The sequence below is a fragment of the Rhinoderma darwinii genome, chromosome 2 (assembly GCF_050947455.1).
Source record: "Rhinoderma darwinii isolate aRhiDar2 chromosome 2, aRhiDar2.hap1, whole genome shotgun sequence".
NCBI classification, from domain to species: domain Eukaryota; kingdom Metazoa; phylum Chordata; class Amphibia; order Anura; family Rhinodermatidae; genus Rhinoderma; species Rhinoderma darwinii.
This window is the reverse complement of record NC_134688.1, coordinates 358,732,038-358,745,849: the sequence shown is the minus strand read 5'-3', so window position 1 is coordinate 358,745,849 and position 13,812 is coordinate 358,732,038. Positions and strand designations below refer to the sequence as shown.

The following is a 13,812-nucleotide window of genomic DNA, read 5'->3' as shown; positions in this document are numbered from 1 at the left end:
GGTTGGGAAACTTTGTACTCGGCTACAGGATCATGCCGGCCTACACAAGGATCCCATCGTGGAGCATCTCAGTTCGTCATGGGTACGGGGCCTAGATGAGTACAATTTTTTTGTTTGTTTGGGGGCATCGTCTATAAGAGGGAGGTGGGGGGCTGTATGGCACGATCTACAAGGAGGAGGTGGGGGATTATGGCACTGTCAACAGAGAGGCTGTATGGCACAATCTACAGGGGACACTATTTACAAGGGGGAGGACTGTGTGTGGAAGTCAGGGGAGGGGGGAATTATACTGTGTGGGGGCCACTAAGCAGACATTATACTGTGTAGGGGTACTGCAGGGGGCAATATACAGTGTATGGCACTTAGGGGGCATGATACTGTGTGGGCGCAATTAGAGGACAAAATACAGTGTACTTGAAGGGGTTATAATATATTATTAAATATTATTATACTGTAAGGGGCATTATACTGTGTGGGGCACTATATAGGGCATTATACTGTGGAGGCATTATATTGTTTTTTATGGGGCAATTATTATTTTTTTGCACAGGGTGCTACTATCCTAAGGCCGGCCCTGGTAGTGGTAGTAGTAGTAGTAGTAGTAGTAGTAGTAGTAATAGTAGTAGTAGTAGGTATCCAACTATATGAGCAATTTTTTCTAGTTTTCCTTTATTTTATGTTTATATTTTATGCATTATTTCGTATGTCTGTTTGTTATTTATGTGATGATTGGATTATTGTACCACTCATTCTTATAGCCAAATGGCCACACAAGTCCCTTTGATGTTCTGGCCACATAAGTCCCTTTGATGTTCTGGCCACACAAGTGCCTTTCATGCTTTTTATAGCAGGATCTTGGTCTAAAACAGTGGTTTCCAATGTGTGGTTTTCCACCTGTTGTGAAACTACACCTCTCAGCAGCTGTTAGGACATGCTGGGAGTTGTAGGTTCACAACTGATGGAAAGCCACAGATTGGAGACCACTGTTCTAGACATGAAATTGCTATAAAAAGCCATAGTGATTTGTTTTCTCATTTAAGTATTATAATATGTGAATTAAATTTTAGTGATGATCCTTCATATGCGAACTTTGAGAAATTGCCAAGAATTGTCTTTCTCCTTTCGGTCTAAGTAGCACAAAGAAAACAAATTGTTAAAGAGTGAGAATTGAAAAGTAAATAAAGAATAATACATCCAAGTTTTCAAGATGAAGCCGTTCAAGTCTTTGAGTTGGCAGTTTTATTTACCCAACATCTTGATAAAGACTGAGTACAGTTGAAACTTCATGTTGACTTAATAATACTACCGGTGTGAAGATTCAGATTCCTGACAATTTGAGTCTACAATGGGGCATTCATTCATTCTTAGATATTAAAGAGTCACACAAGCAGTGCTGTCCATTTTCTTGGAGAGAGTACATTTGCAACAGATCTAAAAAGAAAGCAACAAACACGAAGGTGTACCTATAGTTCTATTCTTTCCCATATATATAGTATCAAAATTTTGTGCAGTTTCATTTTATATGTCTTTACATGGGTTAGAGTGCTGTTTTTCTGTTACACAGCTCCAAATCCCATACTCTTCACACAGCCATAAAAATAATTTATAAAATTCTGCCCGCAGCCACTACTAGTAGGAGCTTAATGAAGACAGATAAATTATTGAATGACAATTTGAATCTACAAAGGGGCATTCATTCATTCTTAGATATTAAAGCGTCACACACACAGTGCTGTCCATTTTCTTGGAGAGAGTACATTTGCAATAAATCTAAAAGGAAAGAAACAAACCCGAAGGTGTACCTATAGTTCTATTCTTTTCCATATATATAGTATCAAAAGTTTGTGCAGTTTCATTTTATATGACTTTACATGGGTCAGAGGGCTGTTTTTCTGTTACACAGCTCCAAATCCCCCTCTCTTGATAAAATTCTGCCTGCAGCAACCACTAGGGGGAGCTTAGGAGCTTAATGAAGATATCTTCTGTTCTATCTTCTGGTACTTTTTGACTGGGTCTCCAGAGCTCTATGATGCTAGTCTATCCAGTAAAAAAAAAGTCAAGCAGATTCATTAGGACCAGTTAAAGAAATGGAGTATGATGGATCATAACGGATTCTCCCCGTATCCTGAAAACATGAAAAAAATGGTGACAGTATGAACAGAACCTAAGCCATCTGCAATGAGCTTCCCGTGATGGTGGTTGCAGGCAGACAGAATTTGGAGCACTGTATCATGAAAACGGAGCTCCAAATCCTATATAGATGTATTGTAAAAATTAATCGGCACTGAATTTTGGATCTATTTAGAAAACAAAATGAATAAATAATGACTACACAATTAAACTGGTAAAATGGAACGGGACATGATACTAACAGATAGAATGAAGGTCATAAACAGGTGGTAGCTTTAAGGATGATACTAGTACAAAATGTGCCAAAGCATAACTCAAAAATGATTTCTAAGAAATTCAATACTAATAAACACCACTGGTTTAGGATTGTAAATTTTATCATTTTTATTTTAACTTGTCATACTTTTCAAGAAATTCACAAAAGTCAATTATGGTGAAACATTAACTGTATTTTGAAGACTAAAATACTGAAAAATAGGACCAAAATATGACTACACTTTACAGTCTGAATATCCTCCATCTAACGCTGGGTCTTGTTAGTTTGACTTTTTGTTAAAGGTGTTGCCTCATCACAGACAACCCCTTTAATATGAGAGCAGCTGCAGGAATCAGCTGATCGACAAGGGTCTTGATACCAAGCACATTTTATCAGAAGTTGCTTTTGGCTGCTCATTTACCCTGCAGTGGCCTCTACAGGAGAGATGTAGTATTTCACGTGGCCATTAAAATGAGTGGCCATCCATGTAAAACATTCATGGACCCAGTCTGCCAGGTCAAGAGCCACTACTTGTTAGTGATTCTACACTCTGGCTCATGGAGCAGGGGAGCCTCTCTCTGTGCTAGGGCATTTGGGAGAATGTTCTTCAAAGATATGTAAAGGGAAACCATTCACTGCAGTTCTGTATTGTCTTTATAGCAAGGTTTTAATGTAATAATACTACTGCTGAAGTAAATCTCTATTAGATCATCTCCTAACATAAGATCCTCCTCACGGCAGTGCAGTCATATATGTGAAAGCAAACTGCTTCTTCCAACGCTCTAATGCTCTCTCATAAAATACAGAATTCCCTCTTCCAGTCTGCAAGCAAACCTAACTTTTTTCTAAATCAATAAAACTGATAAAATGAAAACCCATAGCACTAATGACATGCAATATAAATACAATCAGTAAGTAGGATTTAAAGGGGCTGCACATTTTTGGTGATTACACAAATGAAAGCAAACACTGAGTCATGATGAATAGATGATGTACTGCACTGTTGTGTAAAATGTGTTTTTAATAGCTTATAGTGTAGTAGAAATACTTAAGAAACAAATATCTTGGTAGAAGATACCGTAGCTTCAACAAATTTCAGTTTTTATTCTCAATAGAACTAAAATTATATGGAGCTTATAATATAAACCACCCTACAGAAGCTTCTAGCCATTCACAGTCAACCCCAATATTGCCATAGTCTTGCACCAAAAGAACTGGTCCACCTCAGATACACAACCTCGGTCAGACATAATTCTTTCCCAGCAGCAATTGAATCTGTTCGATAATAAAAAGAGCACCAGTGAATGAATTCATGATGGTCACTTACCCTCCATAAGGAATCCCAGTCATATTTCCATCTCCAGCACAGGGAAAGAAAAAAAGCTTTGCAATAGGCAGTAACAAAAAGCTTCTGAGGGAGTTAAATCTGCTACAGTAAGCTTAAATAAAGCAGAACACGTGGCATCAGAGTTTACTGCCCGCATTCAAAGGCAGATGTTTCTATTAAAACACTGGGCTACTTCACTCCACACATTAATGCTTTTGGCTAGTGCTACTGTACTACAGAAATCATTTCCCTTAAAGGGGAAAAAAAACGTATCTGTAAATTGGGTTCTAGTTCTGCTACTGTTCCCAACATATATACAGGATTCAGTAAAATTCAATATGTGTTGACCAGTGTTCTTTAGCTGCCACTAGAACTTGTCTGTAGAATAGCATATAGTACAATATGTATGTATGTATCTGAGCCTTCATCGCTTTAGCGCATAGATTACTTTCCGTGCTCCAGTAATAATGTTGCAAAATTAAGCCACATTCCTTTTGGTTACAAAGATTCACTATATGGACATAAGTATTGTGACACATATCTTAATTGTTGAATTCAGGTGTTTCATTCAGTCCCACTGCCACAGGTGTATAAAATCCAGCACCTCGCCATGCAGTCTGATTCTAAAGAAGTCACAAAATTTAAGCGTGGTACTGTAATAGGATGCCACCAATGTAACAAGTCAGTTTGTGATATTCCTTCCCTCCTAGATATTCCACAATCAACTGTTTGTGGTATTATTGTAAAGTAGAAGCGTTTATGAACCACAGCAACTCAGCCACAAAGTGGCAGACCACGTAAAGTTACAGAGCGTGGTCGCCGCGTGACCAGGCATCAAAGTGCATAAAAGTCGCCAATGCTCTGCAACCTCAATAACTTTTATAAGTTACAAACCTCCTCTGGCATTTGCACAAAAAATGCCCGCAAGGAGCTTCATGGCATGGGTTTCCATGGCCGAGCAGCTGCATATAAGTTTTACATCACCAAACACAATGCCAAGCGTCGGATGGAGTGGTGTAAAGCACACCGCCACTGGACTCTGGAGCAGTGGAAACATGTTCCTTGGAGTGATGAATCACGCTTCTCTGACTGGCAGTCTGATGGATGAGTCTGGGTTTGGCGAATGCTAGGAGAACATTATCTGCCTGACTGCATTATTCCAACTGTAAAGTTTGGTAGAGGAGGAATAATATTATGGGGTTATTTTTCAGGGGTTGGCCTAGGCCCCTTAGTTCCAGTGAATGGAAATCTTAATGCTTCATCAAACCAAGAAATTTTGGCCAATTGTATGCTTTCAAACTTTGTGGGAACGGTTTGGGGAAAGCCCTTTACTTTTCCAGCATAACTGTGCCCCAGTGCACCGAACAAGGTCCATAAAGGCATGGTTGGGTGAGTTTGGTGGAAGAACTTGACTGGCCCGCACAGATATCTGACCTCAACCCCATCAAACATCTTTGAGATAAACCAAAATGATGCCAGGCCCTCTGATCCAACATTAGTGTCTGACCTTACAAATGCTCTTTTGCAATAATGGGCAAAAATTCCCACACTCCAAAATCTTGTAGAAACATTTCCCAGAAGAGTGGAAGCTGTTTTAGCTGCAAAGGAAAGACCAACTCCATATTAATGCCTATGGATTTAGAATGGGATGTCATAAAATCTCCTGTAGAAATGTGTAGGTGTCACAATACTTTTGTCCATATAGTGTATGTATGTAACATGGTTGGATTTGACCCCTGGTGACGAATATTAAACACCGCAATGAAATCTGCATACATTTTGTTGTTGTATTTGGTGATGAAGTTATCCGGAAGATTTTCATTCAATCTATGGTAAACATCTGCAAAATTTCCGTAACATATAGAACATGCAGATTTTTTACGCCATGAATGAATGTGGTTGGTTAAAACCCTATTTACTAACATTGTACTGTACTTTGTTGCAGAATTTTGGAGTGCGCAATGTGTGATTCCACCTAAAGGAATTTCCACATCTACCAAAAGGAGTGATTCTCACGCCCCCACACAGCCTCACAACTGAGTAAGCATGAGCTTATACTCCCCCTCCCCGTTTCGACTTATCCAAAATGATCACCCAACTTCATTTTGGTAACTAAACAAAAAAATTCTATAGCATGCCTAAAACACTGATCACGAAATGAAAGTTCATCTTTAGTAATTTATGTGCTTTGATGGTACTAATATAATATTTTCGTTTGTATGTGTTTATTAAAGGGGGTTTCTGGACTTATACGGCATGACTAAAACGTAATCATTGTATAAATGGAAAGTTAGAGAACTTTCTAATATACAAACGGGTGATGTAATAAGACTGCGACTGTCTAACTTATAAACAAGCTGGAGTAAGATGAAAACAATGTATTAGGAGGCATGAGGCTGTCCTTGCGACAAATATACGCTAGGTAGGAGCCAGTTTCTGGCTTAAATTATAGGGCCGCGTGTTTGGCATGCCCCCTATCGCTAAGCTCCAACCCGCTTTTTTGAAAAGTGTCAAGAGTTGAGGAAACAGCCCAAAAGTCGCAATGTTTGCAGCTTTTGGGTCATTTAAACATTTCTCTGCCAGAAAACTGGCAAAGTAACTTTGTTAACTTTCCGCCTTTATTTCTAAAATCCTCGCTATTTTAAAAGTCTTTGCTGTCTTTGCTGTCAGTGATTGAGATCTCTCTTGTTTACAATTGGAGGCAGCAAACCAGTACATATCTAGTCCTGATGTCAGTTGAAAAGTGGATACAATTCTATTTAGTCTAGTCTATGTGAGCTACACAGACGGGACTCCAGACTGATACATTGTAGCAAACTACTGCAGATATTTGTGCAGATGCTGCTGATTCAGCATATTTCAGGTAACAAAATGTTATTATCAAAATCTAAAGGTGACTTATTGCACTTTATTCCATGTACCTTTTGTCGTTAAGTCAAAATATTCCTTTAAAAAAAACAAAACAAAAAAAAAACTTGAATCAGTTGGCCCTTGATTATATAACAGTCCCGAAAGGGTCGGCATAATGTATAAAGTACTTTTGACAGAAATTTAGAGATTGTGGTTTTTCTTTGTATAAAATACATAATAGATGTTTATCGATGACAATAATTTTGTGAAATGTATTAAATGCACTCTAATAACTTACAGAATTAAAATAATGGTTTATTGGAAACTCACAGACAACACATCAGTATACATCATGGCAGTGATGGCAAATGGCAATCTCAGCTCTACTACATTCACTAACACGGTTCTAAAACATCTACATGTGTACACTGAATCACATTGAATCAAGTAGTTATGGTGCATATTAAAGGGGTCTTCTGACTATGCAGTGATATTTTTTTAAATATCTCTTAGCGGTTTTTATTGCATCTTTTTTGCTGTGTAGTCCCGGTTATGAGTCTGCACTCCCATTTGTTTACTTGCATAGCTTCTGGTCCATGGGGGCATTCGCAATAGGGCATTGAGCTGATTCTTGGGGGGAGGGACGAGTGACGTAGGTGCCGTGAGGACTGAAGTTTGAGCATGCGTGGTGAGAACATGATGAACTTCTACCACGCTCAGAGAATGTAGAGACGGAGGAGGAAGAACACTCCTCCACCGGTGTACTGCAACATCAGAAATGATGTGCCTTGAATAGACTGGATAGAATACACTGAATAGACTGGAAGAGAAGACTGAAGATCAATGTACGTGGCTTCGGTGGAAGCGTCAAATTCAAAGAGGAAGCCATCACGTGACCGGCCGGGAGTGTAAAGGATCTGCCAGGCACTGCTTCGGGGTTAACTCCCAGAATTAATCAGTCAACACCTGAGTGTACATCCCTGAGACAGACACCAGCTTCCTCCACTCAGGCTGGCAGGCTTAGGAGTGGGAGAGCCTATCGCAACCTGGCCAGACTCAGCTAGCTCCCGCCCTCTGTCTATTTAAGCCTGCTCTTCCTGTCCATCTGTGCTTGTGAATTCTTTCCTTGAGGTTTCCTGGCCCAGCTACAGCTCCTGCTATTTTTGATCCTGCTCCATACAGACCCCGGCTTACCGACTACTCTTCTGCTTTTCGCTTTGTACCTCGCACTCTCCTGGCTTGACTCGGCTCGTTCACTACTCTGTTGCTCACGGTGTTTCCGCGAGCAACTGCCCATTTCCCTTGCTTGTATTCCCTTGTTTGTTTGTCGTGTTTGTCATGCACTTACTGAGCGCAGGGACCGCCGCCCAGTTGTACCCCGTCGCCTAGGGCGGGTCGTTGCAAGTAGGCAGGGACAGAGTGGCGGGTAGATTAGGGCTCACTTGTCCGTTTCCCTACCCCCCCCACTATTACAAGGCTATTACAAATTCACAAGCCCTATACCTAGTCTACCCTGGTCCCTGACACCATTATGGAACCCCGTGAAACCCTGGCTCAGCAAATGCAGGGTCTCTCCCTACAGGTCCAGGCCCTGGCTCAGAGGGTCAACCAGCCTGATGCTACCTTGGTAGTTCCCCTCACCGCACCCCTTGAACCCCACCTCAAGTTGCCCGACCGGTTCTCAGGTGACCGGAGGGCTTTTCTCTCCTTTCGGGAGAGTTGTAGGCTTTACTTTCGCTTAAAGCCTCACTCCTCATGTTCTGAGAGCCAGCGGGTGGGTATAATTATGTCCCGGCTCCAGGAAGGGCCCCAAGAGTGGGCTTTCTCCTTGGCTCCTGGCGCCCCTGAACTTTCCTCCGTTGATTGTTTCTTTTCTGCCCTCGGACTTATTTATGACGAGACTGACAGAACTGCCTTTGCCGAGAGTCAGCTGGTGACCTTACGTCAGGGTAAGAGACCTGTTGAGGAGTATTGCTCTGACTTTAGGAAGTGGTGCGTAGCTTCTCGGTGGAATGACCCTGCCTTAAGGTGCCAGTTTAGGTTGGGTCTGTCGAATGCCCTGAAAGACCTGCTAGTTAGTTATCCCTCTTCTGACTCCTTAGACCAGGTTATGGCTTTAGTGGTACGACTTGACCGACGTCTCAGGGAACGACAACGTGAACGTTTATGTGTTTTTTCCTCCGACTCCCCCATGATGCCTCCCGAAGTCCCGTTGCTTCGTTTCTCCCCTAAAGACTCAGAAATACCTATGCAACTCGGGGCCTCCGTGTCCCCTCAACAACGTAGAGAATTCCGCAGGAAGAATGGTCTCTGCTTCTACTGTGGGGATGTCAAGCATCAAGTAAACAACTGTCCCAAGCGTAAGAATGCTGTCAGAGAGCTCCCGCGTCTAAGTGATCATCGGGGAGGTCACTTGGGCGCACAGGTATTTCCCGTAAATATGAAACGTACTAAGATATTGCTTCCCTTTCAGGTCTCTTTTGGTGGTAGGTCTGCTACCGGCAGTGCCTTCGTGGATTCAGGGTCCTCTACTAATATCATGTCTGTGGAATTTGCTATGTCTCTCGCTATGCCTCTGATTGATTTGCCTAAACCTGTTCCGGTAGTGGGTATCGACTCCACTCCTCTTGCTAATGGTTATTTTACACAGCATACCCCTGTTTTTGAACTCCTTGTTGGCTCCATGCATTTGGAGCAATGCTCTGTACTATTGATGCAGGGATTATCGTACGATTTGGTTCTAGGTCTTCCCTGGTTGCAGTTGCATAATCCTACGTTTGACTGGAATACTGGGGAGCTAACCAAATGGGGTAATGAATGTTGTACGTCATGTTTTTCTGTTAATTCTATTTCTCCCCCTAAGGAGGTGAATACGCTACCCGAGTTTGTTCAGGACTTCGCTGATGTTTTCTCTAAAGAGGCCTCCGAAGTATTACCGCCTCATAGAGAATACGATTGCGCTATCGAATTGGTACCAGGAGCTAAGCTTCCTAAGGGTAGGATATTTAACCTTTCTTGTCCCGAACGTGAAGCCATGAGGGAGTATATCCAGGAATCCCTGGCCAAGGGTTACATTCGTCCCTCTTCTTCTCCGGTAGGTGCTGGCTTCTTCTTCGTAGGGAAGAAGGATGGGGGTCTTAGGCCATGCATTGACTACCGTGGCCTGAATAAGGTCACGGTAAGGAACCAGTATCCCCTTCCTTTGATTCCTGATCTCTTTAATCAGGTTCAGGGGGCCCAATGGTTCTCTAAATTGGATCTACGGGGGGCGTATAACCTTATTCGCATCAAAGAGGGGGATGAGTGGAAGACTGCGTTTAACACGCCCGAAGGCCATTTCGAATACCTCGTCATGCCCTTTGGGTTGTGCAATGCCCCTGCGGTCTTCCAGAACTTCATAAATGAGATTTTGAGAAATTACCTGGGGATATTTCTTGTAGTGTACCTTGATGACATATTGGTGTTTTCCAGGGACTGGTCCTCCCACATAGAGCATGTCAGGAAAGTGCTCCAGGTCCTTCGAGAAAACAAACTGTTTGCCAAAATCGAAAAATGTGTATTTGGGGTACAGGAGATACCATTTTTAGGTCAAATCCTCACTCCTCATGAATTCCGCATGGACCCTGCCAAGGTTCAGGCTGTGGCTGAATGGGTCCAACCTGCCTCCCTGAAAGCGCTACAGTGTTTTTTGGGGTTCGCTAACTATTACAGGAGATTTATTGCTAACTTCTCGGTCGTCGCTAAGCCTCTTACGGACCTCACTCGCAAGGGTGCTGATGTCCTCCATTGGCCCCCTGAGGCCGTCCAGGCTTTTGAGACCCTCAAGAAGTGCTTTATCTCGGCCCCCGTGCTGGTTCAGCCCAACCAAAGGGAGCCATTTATTGTGGAGGTTGACGCGTCCGAGGTGGGAGTGGGGGCCGTCTTGTCCCAGGGTACCAGCTCCCTCACCCATCTCCGCCCCTGTGCTTACTTTTCTAGGAAGTTTTCGCCCACGGAGTGTAACTATGATATTGGCAACCGCGAACTTTTAGCCATTAAATGGGCATTTGAAGAGTGGCGCCACTTCCTGGAGGGGGCTAGGCACCAGGTAACGGTCCTTACCGACCACAAGAATCTGGTTTTCCTAGAATCTGCCCGGAGGCTAAACCCGAGACAAGCTCGATGGGCGTTGTTTTTTACCAGATTCAATTTTTTGGTTACCTATAGGGCCGGGTCTAAAAATATTAAGGCGGATGCACTGTCGCGTAGCTTCATGGCCAGCCCTCCTTCGGAGGAAGATCCTGTTTGTATTTTGCCTCCAGGTATAGTCATTTCCTCTATCGAGTCCGATTTAGTCTCTGAAATTGCTGCTGATCAAGGTTCAGCTCCTGGGAACCTTCCTGAGAACAAGCTGTTTGTTCCCCTGCAATTCCGGCTAAGGGTACTTAGGGAAAATCACGACTCCGCACTATCTGGCCATCCAGGCATCCTGGGTACCAAACACCTCATTACCAGAAATTATTGGTGGCCTGGTTTGCCTAAAGACGTTAACGCCTACGTCGCCGCCTGTGAGGTTTGTGCCAGGTCCAAGACTCCCAGGTCCCGACCAGCGGGCTTACTGCGTTCGTTGCCCATTCCCCAGAGACCTTGGACACATATCTCCATGGATTTTATCACCGATTTGCCTCCATCCCAAGGCAAGTCGGTGGTGTGGGTGGTGGTAGACCGCTTCAGTAAAATGTGCCACTTTGTGCCCCTCAAGAAACTACCCAACGCCAAGACGTTGGCTACCTTGTTTATCAAACACATCCTGCGTCTCCATGGGGTCCCCGTCAATATTGTTTCTGACAGAGGGGTACAATTTGTTTCATTGTTTTGGAGAGCCTTCTGTAATAAGTTGGGGATTGATCTGTCCTTCTCCTCTGCTTTCCATCCTGAAACCAATGGCCAAACGGAGAGGACTAATCAGTCTCTAGAACAATACTTAAGATGTTTTGTCTCTGACTGTCAATTTGATTGGGTTTCTTTCATTCCCCTCGCCGAATTTTCCCTTAATAACCGGGTCAGTAACTCGTCAGGGGTCTCTCCCTTTTTCTGTAATTTTGGGTTTAATCCACGGTTCTCCTCCGTTTCACCTGGTTGTTCCAACAATCCCGAGGTGGAGGTCGTTCATCGGGATCTGTGCACAGTCTGGGCCCAGGTTCAGAAGAACCTAGAGGTGTCCCAGAGCATACAGAAGGCTCAAGCCGATAGAAGACGTTCTGCTAACCCCCTGTTTGTGGTCGGGGATCTGGTGTGGTTGTCATCCAGGAACTTGCGTCTCAAGGTTCCGTCCAAAAAGTTTGCTCCCCGGTTTATTGGGCCGTATAAGGTCATTGAGGTCCTAAGTCCTGTCTCTTTCCGGCTGGAGTTACCCCCGTCTTTTCGTATACACAACGTGTTTCATGCCTCCCTCCTGAAACGCTGCTCCCCGTCCTTGGCCCCCTCGAGGAAACCTCCTGTTCCCGTCCTCACCCCTGAGGGGGTGGAATTTGAGGTGGCCAGGATCGTGGACAGCAAGATGGTCCAAGGCTCCCTCCAGTACCTGGTCCATTGGAGAGGATACGGGCCCGAGGAGAGGACTTGGGTACCCGCCCGGGATGTTCACGCTGGGGTATTGGTCAGGAGGTTCCACCTGCGTTTCCCCAGTAAGCCAGGTCCACTTAGAAAGGGTCCGGTGGCCCCTCATAAAAGGGGGGGTACTGTAAAGGATCTGCCAGGCACTGCTTCGGGGTTAACTCCCAGAATTAATCAGTCAACACCTGAGTGTACATCCCTGAGACAGACACCAGCTTCCTCCACTCAGGCTGGCAGGCTTAGGAGTGGGAGAGCCTATCGCAACCTGGCCAGACTCAGCTAGCTCCCGCCCTCTGTCTATTTAAGCCTGCTCTTCCTGTCCATCTGTGCTTGTGAATTCTTTCCTTGAGGTTTCCTGGCCCAGCTACAGCTCCTGCTATTTTTGATCCTGCTCCATACAGACCCCGGCTTACCGACTACTCTTCTGCTTTTCGCTTTGTACCTCGCACTCTCCTGGCTTGACTCGGCTCGTTCACTACTCTGTTGCTCACGGTGTTTCCGCGAGCAACTGCCCATTTCCCTTGCTTGTATTCCCTTGTTTGTTTGTCGTGTTTGTCATGCACTTACTGAGCGCAGGGACCGCCGCCCAGTTGTACCCCGTCGCCTAGGGCGGGTCGTTGCAAGTAGGCAGGGACAGAGTGGCGGGTAGATTAGGGCTCACTTGTCCGTTTCCCTACCCCCCCCCACTATTACAAGGCTATTACAGGGAGATAGGGCAATTGGTAAAGAATTGAAAAAGTAAATATGTTGAAAAGTATATTGTCATTAGGTGTTTAGTATATTATAGTAGAGATGTCCTGGAAAACCCCTTAAACAGTACAGGAATACAGGTCACCTTCTTAAGAAGCAGAAGCTATGCACTATTTACTTTGGTAAGCATTTGTTTAATATCTGTATGTTCTGTGCTACAAAACTTTTATTGTGTGATGGAACTTTATATATTATTAAGGTTATAATGAAATGGCTACAAATGCTAGACTGTGGTTTGATCCGCTGAAGATCATGCAATTAAATGCCACTATTCCCATTAAAGTTTAATGTTTCATTTGCCAGAATTATACCTAAGTAATGGTCACTTAACTTGCAGCAATATAAACTATCACTTAAAGCATCATCTATTAGCAAGTAAAGGTCAGGTACCTCACAAGTTAATATCCTATGCTTTATTTAAACCTTGCGGGTTTGTTTTGCTGTCAAAGAAAATAGTAATCATACAATATGTGGCCATATAAGTAATATATATTTATTTATATGTGGTCATATATAATGAATTTTTATTAAAACAATATTTCACCATAAATAAATAATGATTATTTATACAATATGTCACTATATAAGTAATGTATATTTATTTATATGTGCTCATATCTAATTATTATTAATACAATATGTCACCATAAATAAATAATGATTATTTATACAATATGTGACCATATAAGTAATGTATATTTATTTATATGTGCTCATATATAATTATTATTAATACAATATGTCACCATAAATAAATAATGATTATTTATACAATATGTCACTATATAAGTAATGTATATTTATTTATATGTGCTCATATATAATTATTATTAATACAATAAGTCACCATAAATAAATAATGATTATTTATTCAATATGTGGCGCGGGCACACTTATATGTCTT

At 42.9% G+C, this 13,812-nt stretch overlaps 1 protein-coding gene across 2 annotated transcripts in view; it reads right to left on the bottom strand.

Moving 5' to 3' along the window:
• The window catches only part of SYT6 (synaptotagmin 6), a 417,641-nt gene that overhangs the window by 379,564 nt on the left and 24,265 nt on the right, over window positions 1–13,812 (bottom strand). Inside the window, exon 1 of one of the 2 annotated variants that reach the window (XM_075853825.1) lies at window positions 3,714–3,783. The exons of the other annotated variant lie outside the window; for it this stretch is intronic. Within the exon in view, the coding sequence (XP_075709940.1) occupies window positions 3,714–3,720 (7 nt within the window). The 5' untranslated portion in view covers window positions 3,721–3,783. Of the gene's footprint in view, window positions 1–3,713; window positions 3,784–13,812 lie in introns of those variants that run through there. 2 annotated transcript variants of the gene reach the window in all.